The sequence below is a fragment of the Schistocerca cancellata genome, chromosome 2 (genome assembly GCF_023864275.1).
Source record: "Schistocerca cancellata isolate TAMUIC-IGC-003103 chromosome 2, iqSchCanc2.1, whole genome shotgun sequence".
Lineage (NCBI taxonomy): Eukaryota > Metazoa > Arthropoda > Insecta > Orthoptera > Acrididae > Schistocerca > Schistocerca cancellata.
This window is the reverse complement of record NC_064627.1, coordinates 773,783,091-773,797,694: the sequence shown is the minus strand read 5'-3', so window position 1 is coordinate 773,797,694 and position 14,604 is coordinate 773,783,091. Positions and strand designations below refer to the sequence as shown.

The window sequence follows — 14,604 nt, the reverse complement described above, 5'->3', positions numbered from 1 at the left end:
AAACTCGTCTGAAGGTTACTCGCTCTCTGTCAGAGACGGCTGCTGGCAGTCGTAATGCAGTATCATGTGCTGTGACGTACGCGACTCTGACTGTCTTTCTCGTGGGCCTCCGTTTGTTGCGGGCTCTGTTTAGAGATGTGGAACAGGCTCTGAGACCTATTGAGCGCATTAGGTGCAGCCTACAGCAAATCATGGCTATTGTCTACACGAATTACGCCTGCTGCCTAGGTTCAGAGAGCATTTTCAGTTACTACGAGAGCCTGGCTGAATTAGTGAAGACAGATACTCTCAGAACTGATCGCATTCCTCTGGTTCAGAGCCGGGTCGAGGACTTGATCCAGAGGCTCAAATGATTCCGTGACGTTTCTGGGTGTTGTGTTTTCGATCTCCTCTATGGGACGGAGAATTGCAGGACTCCCATTGAGACAATCCGTACTAGTTTACCTAAGTGCATCTGTGGGTATATTCGGATAGACAAATACCTTAACAACCCCGATAACAAATTATATGCTGATTATGGAGAAGAGAAAATCACAGCCCCGTAGTTACAGAGGATAGAATTCTTAATTTCAGATTACAATAATAAAATATTGATTCAGGATAAAATTAATTAACTGCCGGAGCGTTTGTGGCAAGCTCCTAGTACTAGTCAATACTAATGTCCACACAGTAATTCGCCCAGGATGCTACTTGAAGCGAGAGGTGAATAGAAACGTAACTTTTGGTTAGAGTTGGATTTTATGTCGGAGAAACGAGATGGGCGCCATCGCTGCATGTGAGTTTATAGTCATAAATACGGGAAAGTGGCTTTTATTGCACTGGCTCTCAAATCGCACTAGAACATTTTGAAATTTACCGGTCGTACTTACGCATCAACTAACGAGAGTAGTTTGAACTACGGAACATTCCTATGATGGTTTCAGTTTGTGTTGTATTTTCTTTAGCAGGAAAGTGACGATCTGCATGTAATACGATTTTTGTACTTTTCGTAAAGGTCCTGTTACTAAGGTAAGAAACATATTAGCGTTTTTTAAGTACCATTTGGTGTCGCTATAATTGTCATACGATCAATTATTTAGCTTGTGGAATGACAAACACATAAAATAAAATAAGCGTTTGGACTAAATTTTAATAGAATTGTGAGACATATTATCCTCAAACTAAGAAAAGTAATTTCAGCGGTGATATTGAAAGTGGACACTTCATAATAGGTATGGTATTTTTTCCTCCTTCGTCTTTACAGATTTTCAGTGCGATGGCTGGGAGCCAATATAAAAACTGGTCTACAGAAAATAAGATACGTGCATTTGATGTTTTTAAAGAAGGGAAAATAAAACTGAACGAATGTTGCAGAAAATATGAAATATCATAGAAAACTTTTCTAAGATACATTTGAGAGGAAGTTATTTGGGGATTAAACGTGGCAACAACGGATCAGTGAATTGTAGACAAACAGCATTACCACTTTCAACTGAAGAAAAGCTTTTTAATATCATTTTAGAGTTCGAAGATAACGTGTTCGATCTTACTGTACCGGAGGTCAGGAAATTGGCTTTTGAACTACTTGATAATTCACTCAGTAAAGAGAAGGATGACTGGTAAGAAATGGTTCTACGCTTTTGAGAAACGCCGGCCGTGGTGGCCAAGTGTTTCTAGGCGCTTCAGTCCGAAACCGCGCTGCTGCTACGGTCGCAGGTTCGAATCCTGCCTCGGGCACGGATGTGTGTGATGTCCATAGGTTAGTTAGGTTTAAGTAGTTCTAAGTTCTAGGGGACTGATGACCTCAGATGTTAAGTCCCATAGTGTTCCGAGCCATTTGAATTTTTTTTTTTTTTAGAAACGTCATCTCACACTAACATGAAAATGTGCGTACTATTACGACTAGAGGAATAGAGAAAATGTGAACAATCTTTCTGATATTCTGGAAAAAGTATAGACGAGCATAAACTAAATGCCTGTTGATGTTGACGAATATGGTTCCTTAACCAAATGGTTCAAATGGCTCTGAGCACTATGCGATTTAACTGCTGAGGTCATCAGTCGCCTAGAACTTAGAACTAGTTAAACCTAACTAACCTAAGGACATCACACACATCCATGCGCGAGGGAGGATTCGAACCAGCGATCGTAGCGGTCGCTCGGTTCCAGACTGTAGCGCCTTGAACCGCACGGCCACTTCGGCCGTCGGTTCCTTAACCGTAGAAAAGAAATCGCCTAAGATATCGACACGGAAGAGGGGAACATCAAGTGGTCAGTGTCTGTAAAGTCGAAAGAGGAACTAATACCACAACTGTCTGCTGCACGAGTGCTAGTGGTAATTATGAATTCCCCCTGGCCGTATCTAAGAGGCTCATGATGCACTCTTATCTAAAAACAGGTGCTCAACGTCATGAACCTGACGTAGGCCTCTCCAACTCACCAGATACAATATTACCACAACCACTATAAATTACTCCTTCGAGCAGTTTTATAGTGACCGTCCATGAAATAAATGCTTTACTAAAACCAGTTACCAAACAAGGAAAAAGATTAAAGAAAGGTTTCCAAAAAACTGAGCTATTGACTTCAAGCCTAACAATATGCCACAAGAGATAAGGGACGAAAAATCTCTTCATGTTGCAAAGAAAGAGTCGAAATAAACTAATGAACCTAGAATCTCAACAGAAGCAGAAAAGTTGCGAAAATACTACTCGTTCATCGACATCACCTCTTGAAAACGTTCTTCTTGAAGTTACTGTATATGATTAGTTTTGCCTCATTAGGAAAGAGTGGTGGAGTATATGGTGCAATTCACAGTCTGGAGCAAATGGGTTTTGAGGAATACCAACTAAAATCGCTTAACAGAGGAAAGGCGACTGGACCTGATGGGGTACTTAAATAATTCTGCTTAGAGTATGCGAAGGATCTCTCCGCTATTATGGACACAGTTTGTCGTTAGTTATCAGAGAATTTAAGTGTTCCATAGAATTGGAAAAATGCTTAGGCCATCCCTGGTTTCAAGAAGGGGCCTCGGACAAATGCAAACGACTTCAGGCCTATAACTGTTGGAGACGTTTTCAACACATTTTCTGCTCACGTATAATGACCTTTCTGGTGACTGAAGATCTCCTCTGTTGGAGCCAACACGGATTCAATGTGAAATTCAACTCGCTCTGTTTATCCACGAAATCCAGAAGGCAATAGATACCGGCACCCAGACTGATGACGGATTCTTTGACTTCCGAAAGCCGTTCCGTACTGTCGATTAATTCACAATATACGAGCGTACGGAACATAATACCAGCTTTGCAATTACATTGAAGACTTCCTTGCCAATAGAACGGAAGAGAAATATTCAGACGTAAAACTAGCTTCCTGGGTGCCCCAGAGGGGTATTGTAGAACCGTCACCGTTCTAAATACGTACATGACGTAGTGGTTAATGTCAGAAACTTCATGAGGTTGTTCGCGCTTGATAATGTATGTAGTATACGGCAATGCAAGAAAACTGTAGCGAAATGCAAGGAAACATGTAGAGGATCGACGCTTGGTTTAGCGATTGCTAGTTGATTCTCAAAATTAACAAGTGCAAAATATGTGCAAAAGTAGGCGGTAAGACTTTTTATTGTCAGGTCAAAGATTTGACTAACAATCACAGGAAATATTCACATCTGATAAATATCCGGATGCATGCGTGCAAAGCGATTAAAATGAATCAACCACATAACACTAACAGAAGGAAAGGAAAATGCCAAACAGAAATTCATTGACAGCATTCTCAGGTAGTGCAGCTTACCAATGAAGGAGGTGGCTTACAAAACCGTCGTTCGAGAGATTCTAGAGTGTTGTTCCTCGATCTGAAAGTCTTAACAGCTGCCGGCCGGTGTGGTCGAGCGGTTCTAGGTGCTTCAGTCTGGAACCGCGCGACCGCTACGGTCGCAGGTTCGAATCCTGCCTCGGGCATGGATGTGTGTAATGTCCTTAGGTTAGTTAGGTTTAAGTAGTACTAAGTTCTAGGGGACTGATGACCTCAGATGTTGAGTCCCATAGTGCTCAGACCCATTTTCTTAACAGCTACAACTGATAGAGGCAAACAGATGATCTAAAGGTGTACAGAGTTGGTTTAGTACGCGCGAAAGCATCCAACTCCAGTAGCAGATGCCACAAGAGCCGTAGTACCCAACGATGTGTTTTACTCTTAAAATTGCAAGACCGAATACTCCTAGAAGAGTCAAACTATATAGTACTTCCTGCTACACACATCTTGCAAACAGTTTATAAAGTTAGAGATTCAAACTTACATGGTGGATCTCAACATATGTTCTTCCAGCGCACCTTTAGTGTTGGGAAGGGGGCAAGCGACATTGATATACGAAGTACCCTTCGCTAAAATGTAAATGTTCCCGATTATTTTGTGTAAGTTTTTCACGAAACGTTTTCGTGAACGTACCATGTGGGTCAGAGATATTTCTACAGTGGAATTATAGTCCTTCAGAAGAGCAGTCGTGGACGGACAGAAACAAGACAACAGAAACTTTAAGGTGGTGAAAGCATATTAGTGAAAGAAGCAGTATAACGTTCCTAAATACATTTTGCTTTTACGTAAGCCCTAATCACTCAACAGTCTCATTATTACTACATGAAAGCTATAGTAACGGGTTAGTATAATAGAAGTAAAATGAGAACTTTGAACAAAAATGGTAAAATTGTATTGATATAACAAATGTTTAAGTATATACGTCAATGTTTCTCTTTCTTTTTGTTTTGCAAACTTATTAACTGTCTCACCGCAATCAATAATTTGAAGAAAACTATTTCTAAAAAAGTACGAAGTGTGGAAGACCCATTTCCATTGATAGAATTCTTGGAAAGTGCAGCGCACCTGTTGAAAAACCCGCATACAATGTAGCAATAAAACTTATTCCAGAGTATTGCTCCCGCTTTGGGGTCCATATCAAGTAGACCTGACAGCACTCAGACGTCGAAGTAATTCGGAGACTTGCAGCTAATGTTGTACACACATCGGTAGAGCCCGCTCGAGAGTCTTACAGAGTTAGGGAAATCAAATGGAAGACGTTGTGAGAAGACGACAAGGTCCTCACTAAACCGTGCTAGATGAATTCATAGGAGGGGAAAGCGTTGTACCTGGAGGGCAGTGTACGTAGGAACACATGGTGTTCCCTGGTCGGGGTTTCAGTCTAGAGACTGCTTTTAAATTAACGTAAATAAATGCGCACTGGAAATCACCATAAGCTGCATTTTCTACTATTTCTGTTCTTGTGACAATTGAGGCAGTGTTTTGTCCTGTTTGTAAACGCAGTGTAAGAGGAAGAAACAACACATCACAAAGGAAATATCCAAATGGGACTGAAATCAGTAGATGTGGTGTACATGTACAGACAAGCAAATGATTACAACTTCAGAAAATTGGAAGGTTTATCCAAGTGAAAGAGCTTGACAAATTGAGCAAGTCAACAGAGTAACGTGTTGGTCCACCTCTGGCCCTTATGCTAGCAGTTCTTCGGCTTGGTATTGATAGATGCCGGCCGCGGTGGTCTAGCAGTTCTGGCGCTGCAGTCCGGAACCGCGGGACTGCTACGGTCGCAGGTTCGAATCCTGCCTCGGGCATGGATGTGTGTGATGTCCTTAGGTTAGTTAGGTTTAAGTAGTTCTAAGTTCTAAGGGGCTTATGACCTAAGATGTTGAGTCCCATAGTGCTCAGAGCCATTTGAACCATTTTTTTTATTGATAGATACAATTTTTCGATGTCCTTCCTGGGGGATATCGTATCAAATTCTGTCCAATTGGCCCTTTTGATCGTAAAAATCCCGACCTGGTTGGAAGGCTCCGCTCATAATGCTCGAAACGTTCTCAGTTACGAAAGGGATCTGGCGACCTTGTACGGCAAGGCAGGGTTTGGTAAGCATTAAGACAATCAGCCAAACTCTCGCCATTTGCAGGCGGCATTAGCTTGATGAAATATAATCCCAGAACGGCTTACCACGAAGAGCAACGAAATGGGGTGTGAAATATCGTCGGCATACCTTCGTGCTGTAGGGGTGCCGCCTATGACAACCAAAGGGATCCTCGGATGAAAAGAAATGGCGCTCCAGACCGTCACTCCTGGCTGTTGGGCCGTATGGCCCGCTACAGTCTTGGAGGTTGGTATCCCCCTGCTGTCCGTGACGTCCCAGACACGTCTTCCCCGGTCGCCGTGGCTCAGTTCGAAGCGGGACTCATCACTGAAGAAAACTGTACCACAATCAATGAGCTTCCAGGCCGAAGATGTGTCTGGAGACGCCTACAACTTAACTGTCGCCCGCCATATTGCCCGACTGATTCTGGGGTGCCATTTCTTTTCGTAACAGGACCCCTTTGGTTATCATCTGAGGCACCCTTGTTGTTGTTGTTGTGGTCTTCAATCCTGAGACTCGTTTGATGCAGCTCTCCATGCTACTCTATCCCGTGAAAGCTTCTTCATCTCCCAGTACTTACTGCAACCAACATCCTTGTGAATCTGCTTAGTGTATTCATCTCTTGGTCTCCCTCTACGATTTTTACCCTCCACGCTGCCCTCCAATGCTAAATTTGTCATCCCTTGATGCCTAAGAACATGTCCTACTAACCGGTCCCTTCTTCTTGTCAAGTTGTGCCACAAACTCCTCTTCTCCCCAATTTTATTCAATATCTCCTCATTAGTTATGTGATCTACCCATCTAATCTTCAGCATTCTTCTGTAGCACCACATTTCGAAAGCTTCTATGCTCTTCTTGTCCAAACTCTTTATCGTTCATGTTTCACTTCCATACATGGCTACACTCCATACAAATACTTTAAGAAACGGCTTCCTGACACTTAAATCTATACTCGATGTTAACAAACTTCTCTTCTTCAGAAACGCTTTCCTTGCCATTGCCAGTCTACATTCTACATTTATATCCTCTCTACTTCGACCATCATCAGTTATTTTGCTCCCCAAATAGCAAAACTCCTTTACTACTTTAAGTGTCTCATTTCCTAATCTTATTCCCTCAGCATCACCCGACTTAATTCGACTACATTCCATTATTCTCGTTTTGCTTTTGTTGATGTTCATCTTATATCCTCCTTTCAAGACACTGTCCATTCCTTTCAACTGTTCTTCCAAGTCCTTTGCTGTCTCTGACAGAATTACAATGTCATCGGCAAACCTCAAAGTTTTTATTTCTTCTCCATGGATTTTAATACCTACTCCGAATTTTTCTTTTGTTTCCTTTACTGCTTTCTCAGTATACAGATTGAATAACATCGGGGAGAGGCTACAACCCTGTCTCACTCGCTTCCCAACCACTGCTTCCCTTTCATGCCCCTCGACTCTTATAACTGCCATCTGCTTTCTGTACATTTTGTAAATAGCCTTTCGCTCCTTGTATTTTACCCCTGCCACCTTTAGAATTTGAAAGAGAGTATTCCAGTTAACATTGTCAAAAGCTTTCTCTAAGTATACAAATGCTAGAAACACAGGTTTGTCTTTCCTTAATCTTTCTTCTAAGATAAGTCGTAAGGTCAGTATTGCCTCACGTGTTCCAACATTTCTACGGAATCCAAACTGATCTTCCCCGAGGTCGGCTTCTACTAGTTTTTCCATTCGTCGGTAAAGAATTCGCGTTAGTATTTTGCAGCTGTGACTTATTAAACTGATAGTTAGGTCATTTTCACATCTGCCAACACCTGCTTTCTTTGGGATTGGAATTATTATATTCTTCTTGAAGTCTGAGGGTACTTCGCCTGTCTCATACATCTTGCTCATCAGATGGTAGAGTTTTGTCAGGTCTGGCTCTCCCAAGGCCGTCAGTAGTTCTAATGGAATGCACCCTTACAGCACAGCAATTCGTCGACGATATTCCACGTCCCGTTTAGTTACCCTTCATGGTAAGCCATCCTGGGTTTACACTTCAGCAAGATCCAGCAGACGCCGATAGTTTCGACTGCTTATCTCGTGCTTGCTAACCCCATAACCCCCTTTGGCCACCAATGTTCTAGGACCTCTGCCCAATTGAGAATGTTTGGAGCATTATGGGGAGGGCGCTCCAACCAGCTGGGGATTTTTCACAATCTAACCCACCAGCTGGACAGAATTTGGTACGATATCCTTCAAGAGGACATCGAACAATTTGATCAATCAATGGCAAGCCGAATAACTGTTTGCATAAAAGGTCAGGGGTGGAAATGAAACACATAGACTATTAAAATCAGAATTGGCAATATTTTGTCGATTGCAACACTTTTAAATTTTTAATAGACTATTTGTCCCTTAGTAAATGACCGTATTGTATCTTGGAACAGTTTCTCACATTTGGAAAAAAAAAATTGTATTCCAGAAAACTTTTTACAAACCTAGAAGTATATTCTAGCCCACATAAAATCAACACGATCATTTGAAAGTGTAGTAAGGAAGTATATTAAACTGCTATTACAGGGCTTACTAGAGACGTAAGTCTGAAACGTGTTCCAAGGTGTATTTGAGGAGACCAGTGCAACAGTTCTACGGTCTCCATCGTTTATGTAGCATAGGGGCCATGGGAAGGGGTAACATCTATAAGGCATATGGAGGCATACAGTCGCTTTTACGTTGGACCATTTTTGAGTGTACTAAGACAGAGAATACTGAACATTGGTATGAAATACCCCGTCTCATACACTGTACAGTGACTTATGGAATATTTTAGCACGTGTAAAAATTCGAACTAGGTTGTAGCGGTTGTCTTAATTGTATAAAATCTGTCTCCAGGTAATACTGGGCTAAATTAGTCTTCTGGTGTTTCCAAGTTAGCTAAACTATTGGAGTACGTACTTTCACGCTGAAATAAAGGAAAGTTTTACATGTATGAGTTACAAGTCAGTCTTAGTATTTGAAATGTTTTGGCTCAACTAAGCTGGACGACACCTCAGTGACACATTGGTTGGAGATGGATGAGTCCCAAGAAACAATAGAAAAATGGATCTTCCAGACATGGATTCTTTTGTATAGGCTTTTTAAAATTCATTTTGTTTAATTCACGTTGGAACTATTAACGACGTAGAGATTGTTTCGTTGGGGAAAGGACGATCTAAGCAGTCCATCTATTTCTTTTCGGAGGAATTGTCCGAGCATTTGTTAGCATTTCTTTTTCCTTTTGGGGAGAAACACAGTAAAACGAGAACGTGGTAACCATGTTACTGTAGTTGGCTTTTATTGAATGCTTAATTTTTTGCTGTGCGGTTTGCGATTCTTTCACGTATCTATTCGGACTCAAACGCAAGTATCTTTATAGTAAAAAATTTAGTTTTTCACTCGAATGTGGAGCAACTTCAGATCGCTCAGAGAGTTTCGTGGTAGCTGCAGAAATCGTAATTAGGGTAGGTGTGTCCAAGGTCTGCTGGAGAGGAATTCAGGCTTGTGGCCGGTGGCCGTCCTCGACGCCTCCAGCGACGCACGTTGCGAAAACGCAGCGCCCTACCACGCTGGCCGCGGGTATATAACTGCTGGCCGGCCGTGCTTTCGGCAGTTCTGCGCTCACACCGGCAACAAATTCATCGACATGGCCTGCAAGGTGGGTGCCCGCCGACTGCGACTGAAGTGTCAATAACTCAGCGATTCGGACTTACACTGATCAGTGCTAACGGATAAGTTTTTGAGGAATTACGTCGATATGTCAGAAGTGAGATTTGATAGATTCCAGTTCTACTAAACGGACGCAAAGCACACTGCCACACTGCTTCCAATATGCACCGATAAATTTATTACTTGATTATGCAGTCCACTTTCAGCTCACACAAATGCTATGTGATCTGAGTCTGAAATATTTAGCAAAAATGTACGAGAAGGTCAGTGCGTCTTCAGTGGTCGGTTCCTGTTACATATATCTTGAGTATTAACTGAGTAGGCAACGGTAATTGATGCAATACTTTATTACGTGCAACCGTCACGCTAACATCCTTCAAGACTGTGGCTCATAAACACTTTTATTTGACAAGTGTGAACTTAACAGATATTTTCTATAAGAAGTACGATTTCTAGTGTCCCCGTAGAAATTCGTTGGTAGTGTGATGGGAAAATCTGAAATGAATTTTAGTGACAAAAATGTTGTAGATAAGACACGTATATTTTCCTACAAAAAGAGTCACAGAAAATTCGGTGAATAATATTACATAATACGCTGCAGTTTCCTTCATTGCCCTACATAACAGCTTAAGAGCTGTGCGTACGAAAGTTTTTCTTTTGTAGGGTTGAGGGGGTGAGGGAGGAAGGCCACTTCGGTATGGCTAATTAGATTTAGGTGTGCCGTAGTGTCTTTAAATCTTGTAAAGCAAAAACCGGAATATTCCGCTTTAAAAGACGCAGATGGCTTCCTTCCGCACCTTCCCTAGCACCGACCTTGTCCCCCGTCTCTAACGACACCACAGAATGGTTGTTAAACCTTGCTCTACCCTTCTTGCCCTGTTCCATAAACAGGTTTCATTAAGCCCATATATCTACGAAAATTGTAAAAAGTACTTGTACGATAATGACTGGTAGGTCTCTGACTTTTAATGTTGTGTCTGCCTCCTATCTCACTCTGAATACTCATATGCAAGGAAACTGCTTAGTTGTGTGAGGTAGAACGGCGGGGGTGGGAGGGGGGGGAGAGCGGGGGGGGGGGGGAGGATTGCCCGAATCCATTTGTAAGGATCGATTGTGAAATTCCACATCATATGTTTATAGTAATTTTTTTAATATTAGTCTGTCAAACTTGCAGTTAAAGTTGAACATTTGCTTTAAATGCGTTAGCGGAACAAAGCACTACTTGAAGAGCTGAGAGATGTATTTGCATTAATGCAAGCAAGAGGAAAACTCAAAAACTCAGAAGCATATTTAATACTTAAGCTGTGCTGTGCAAATGTGGTCTATAATAACTGAAATCCTACCTGACAAGAAGCACCAAAATGATAGTTTCGTGTACCAGTGACCAATATTTACATATACGGAAACGTAGCGTGAACTCCGTTCACAAGTCCTGGCGAACTCATCGCTACCGAACGACCGTTGCGTCATCCTCAGCCAATTGCGTACTTGGATACGGTATGGAGGAGCGTGCAGCCAGCACACCGCTCTGTCGGCTGTTGTCAGTTCTCGTGGCCAGACTATCTACATGCACTCCTACATTTATACTCCGCAATATACTTTAGAGTGCACGGCGAAGGGTGCATAATGCCAATACTAACGATTTTCTACCCTGTTCCATCCACGTATTGGGCGAGGGAAAAATGACAAGCTATATGCATCTGTGCGTTCCCTAATCTCCCTTATCTTACTCTCGTTATCCCTACAAGAGACATTCGATTGTATCAGCATGATGCATGGACAATCTTCGAATATAGGTTCTCTAAATTTACTCAGTACGATTTCCAGAGAACAATTCCTATTTAAATTAAATTTCAGAACAGACCCACCTCAACCTCAACAATAGAGATGGTAGCAATAATTCAACCGCAAAGTATCTTTTTCTAGAAAAAAAGACATATGTGTACATTGGTTTAAATTTTCCAGTTGCCCCATAGTTATACTTACACGCCACCTCTTTCCCTCCTCTGTCACCCACCACAGCCCACCGAATGCCGTGGCTGTTCTGGGTCCTCACTTATTTCCCCAATGTAATATAGGTACCAAAATTGGTTGAAATTGTTCCAACGTTCCAGAGTTATATGTCACATGCAACTCCATTTAGCTGCCGCTCCCTTATCAATGGATGAAACCCCATCAGAGCTGTCACCAGACAGACCATCAAACCAGAACGCTATAGTTTCGATACCAATAGTGTTAACTTTTTCATTATTTTTAAATTTCACACCGCCACCCCAAACCTGCGCATGTTACAAATGTCTTACCTCAACTGTATATAAACTGTTTTGTATCAGACTCACAACTTCCACAGTAAATGTTTAATTTTTTTATCGAAAACCTTTCTCAGTGCAGACGAGAGGGTATCGCTAAGTACAGGAAACTGGCGATAGAGTTAAAAGTAAACCTACAGGCTTCAAGCAGATCAGTAGCGTACGGCGTGTCTCTACTCGTGAACGGGACAATGAAATTTATGTACATAGTTCAGTCTCTTAAGAATGCCCAGAGGAACATTTCAAGCTTAGAACATGCACTCACTGTCATTTTATGGAAGGCTACATTTTTCTCATGTTGAGGATAGGTTGTTAGCGGAGTAAACTGCCTGTGGAATTTGTGTATATCAGAACGACCTCTTTCGAACATTCAAATATTGATCTGCCTCATACAGGTCGCTTCCAGTCATCAACACGGGCTAATGACCTCTACATACAACTTACGGATCGTAGATACATCTTAGCGTGTAAACATTTCATAAGCTGTAACTACTAACTGTAAACCACACAAAACAACACGACAGAATTGAATAGAAATAATGATTTCAATCTATAGAATGAGTTAAGATGAATTAAAAGTTTGAGTAAAAGCTTGCACACGCGTCTGACAGAGCTTCCATATGTTGCAGCTGATCGTCCTCGCCGCCTTCGTGGCTGTGGCCCGTGCTGGCTACCTGGGAGCCCCTGCGGTGGTCGCCCCTGGCGCTCCTCTGGCTGCCCGTGCCTACGCCGCCCCCGTGGCGTACGCTGCCCCCGCTCTCCGTGCTGCCCCCGTGGCCTATGCCGCCCCTGCCCTGCGCGCCGCCCCCCTGGCCGTCGCCCCCGCCGTGAGGGCCGCCCCCGTCGCCGTCGCCGCCCCCGCCGCAGTGGCCGCTGAGTACGACCCCAACCCCCAGTACAGCTACGCCTACAATGTGCAGGACGCCCTTACCGGTGACTCCAAGACCCAGCAGGAGAGCCGCAACGGTGACGTCGTCCAGGGCAGCTACAGCCTGGTCGAGCCCGACGGTTCCATCCGCACCGTCGACTACACCGCCGACCCCGTCAACGGCTTCAACGCCGTCGTGCACAAGGAGGCCGGCGCTCACCCCGCCCCCGTCGTCGCCAAGGTGGCCGCCCCCGTCGCCTACGCCGCTCCCGCCATCGCTAAGGTCGCTGCTCCCCTCGCCTATGGAAAGGCCATCCTGGGTTAAAAACAACAACGACTTGGAACAGACAAGTATCTAGAAAATTCCCACCAAGTTCCCATCCCGTTTCCCTGCCCAGAAACATTTCTACTGTGCCTTTTTATGTACATAAATTATCCTATTTATTGTGTGTGAATGAGTCTTCCAGTCTGTAAAAAGCAAAACGAATAAAATTCGTTACAACCACAAAACCTGTTACTATATGGAACATTCATTTTACTACCACGTACCTCATTAATGATTCGTCTGTGACACCTAAATACAGGAATTATGCTTAAGATTAAAATCTAGAGTGGTGTGAGTACGAGTCGCAATGTGTAGCTTGTTTCTAGAGGTAGACCTGTCAACACTGTTTAAGTTTCCTCACAGTTATCAGAATATTTCAGATGTATGGAAGCTATCCCTTTAAACCCTTTCACCGCACATAAAAATGAGAAGAGACAATGAATTCTTATCTCAGACCACCAGTCTAGGTTCAAGTTTCAAGCTAAAACATTCTAATTAGTGTATGTTGAAGCTGGCTGATACAGAAAGTTATCACAATTATACACATAGCATGAGATGCATCGATTACAAAGAACTACCAAACTGAAATTTTTCTTACTGGGACTGTGTGCATAAAAAACTAATTGCATTGGTAAATGTTCTTATTCTTGGATTTTGTAGTATTGAGTGCTAAAGTAGTAGAAGAGATGGAAACTTAGATGCGAGAGATGGCCCATGATGTACAAAACTCGGAGAGAGAAGAAGAAGAAGAAGAAGAAGAAGAAGAAGGAGAAATGATCTTACCCGTTACGCCATTTGTCACGAGTATTACAATACAAAACGCGTGAGATACAACAAAAACTTTCTTATCCTGTAGGACCAACAGACTCATTGCGTAAAGAAGTCGATCAAAAACAATTAGCTCACATTGGAACAGTGGCAGCACGGCTACAATGCGGCTCACCGACAGCAGCAGGGAAAATATCAGTTACACAAGATACATAATATTATGAATTATCATTTATAACGAAATAAATCTCACCAAATTACGACTCACCTTAGCTTTCTAACGAGGGGTGTAAAAGAATATGCAACAAAATAAAAAAAGTGATAAGTATAACAAACGCAGTACTGACCAAGTGACGGTTGGCTCTAAATTTCTCTAGCTTATTAATTTAAGAAATGTATTAAATAATACTACTGTTGAATGTGAAGCCAACACTGAAGGACGGTAAGGAGTGACATCAACAGCAACAGTGAAGTGAAAATCAATATGGATGAAACATATGTAATCTGCCAAGGTGTAGCGTAACTGACACTTCGTACAAGAACATTAAATACAATTTCTGGGAAGGTAATCCTAGCTTAAGATAGGGCAGCTGTAAGACTAGAAAAATGACGGGTTAAATATAAAGACTATATAATGGAGAAGTATGACACAGGAGAGGCTACATTTGGAAGAAAGGAGTTAACTGGTATGACTTGAGCATAAGAAATTCACAAGACTTACGAAGATAAGTGGGAGTATATGAACTCGAACGTATTAATTGTGGTTATCAAAA

At 42.4% G+C, this 14,604-nt stretch overlaps 2 protein-coding genes across 3 annotated transcripts in view; both read left to right on the top strand.

Moving 5' to 3' along the window:
• LOC126162616 (cuticle protein 21-like) overlaps positions 1-14,604 on the top strand; it is a 190,936-nt gene that overhangs the window by 118,182 nt on the left and 58,150 nt on the right. The window lies entirely within an intron of this gene.
• On the top strand, positions 9,539-13,216 carry LOC126162623 (cuticle protein 21-like). The gene is made up of 2 exons (XM_049919243.1): positions 9,539-9,550; positions 12,500-13,216. Exons 1-2 carry the CDS (start codon positions 9,539-9,541, stop codon positions 13,061-13,063), a joined length of 576 nt encoding a protein of 191 aa, XP_049775200.1. The 3' UTR covers positions 13,064-13,216.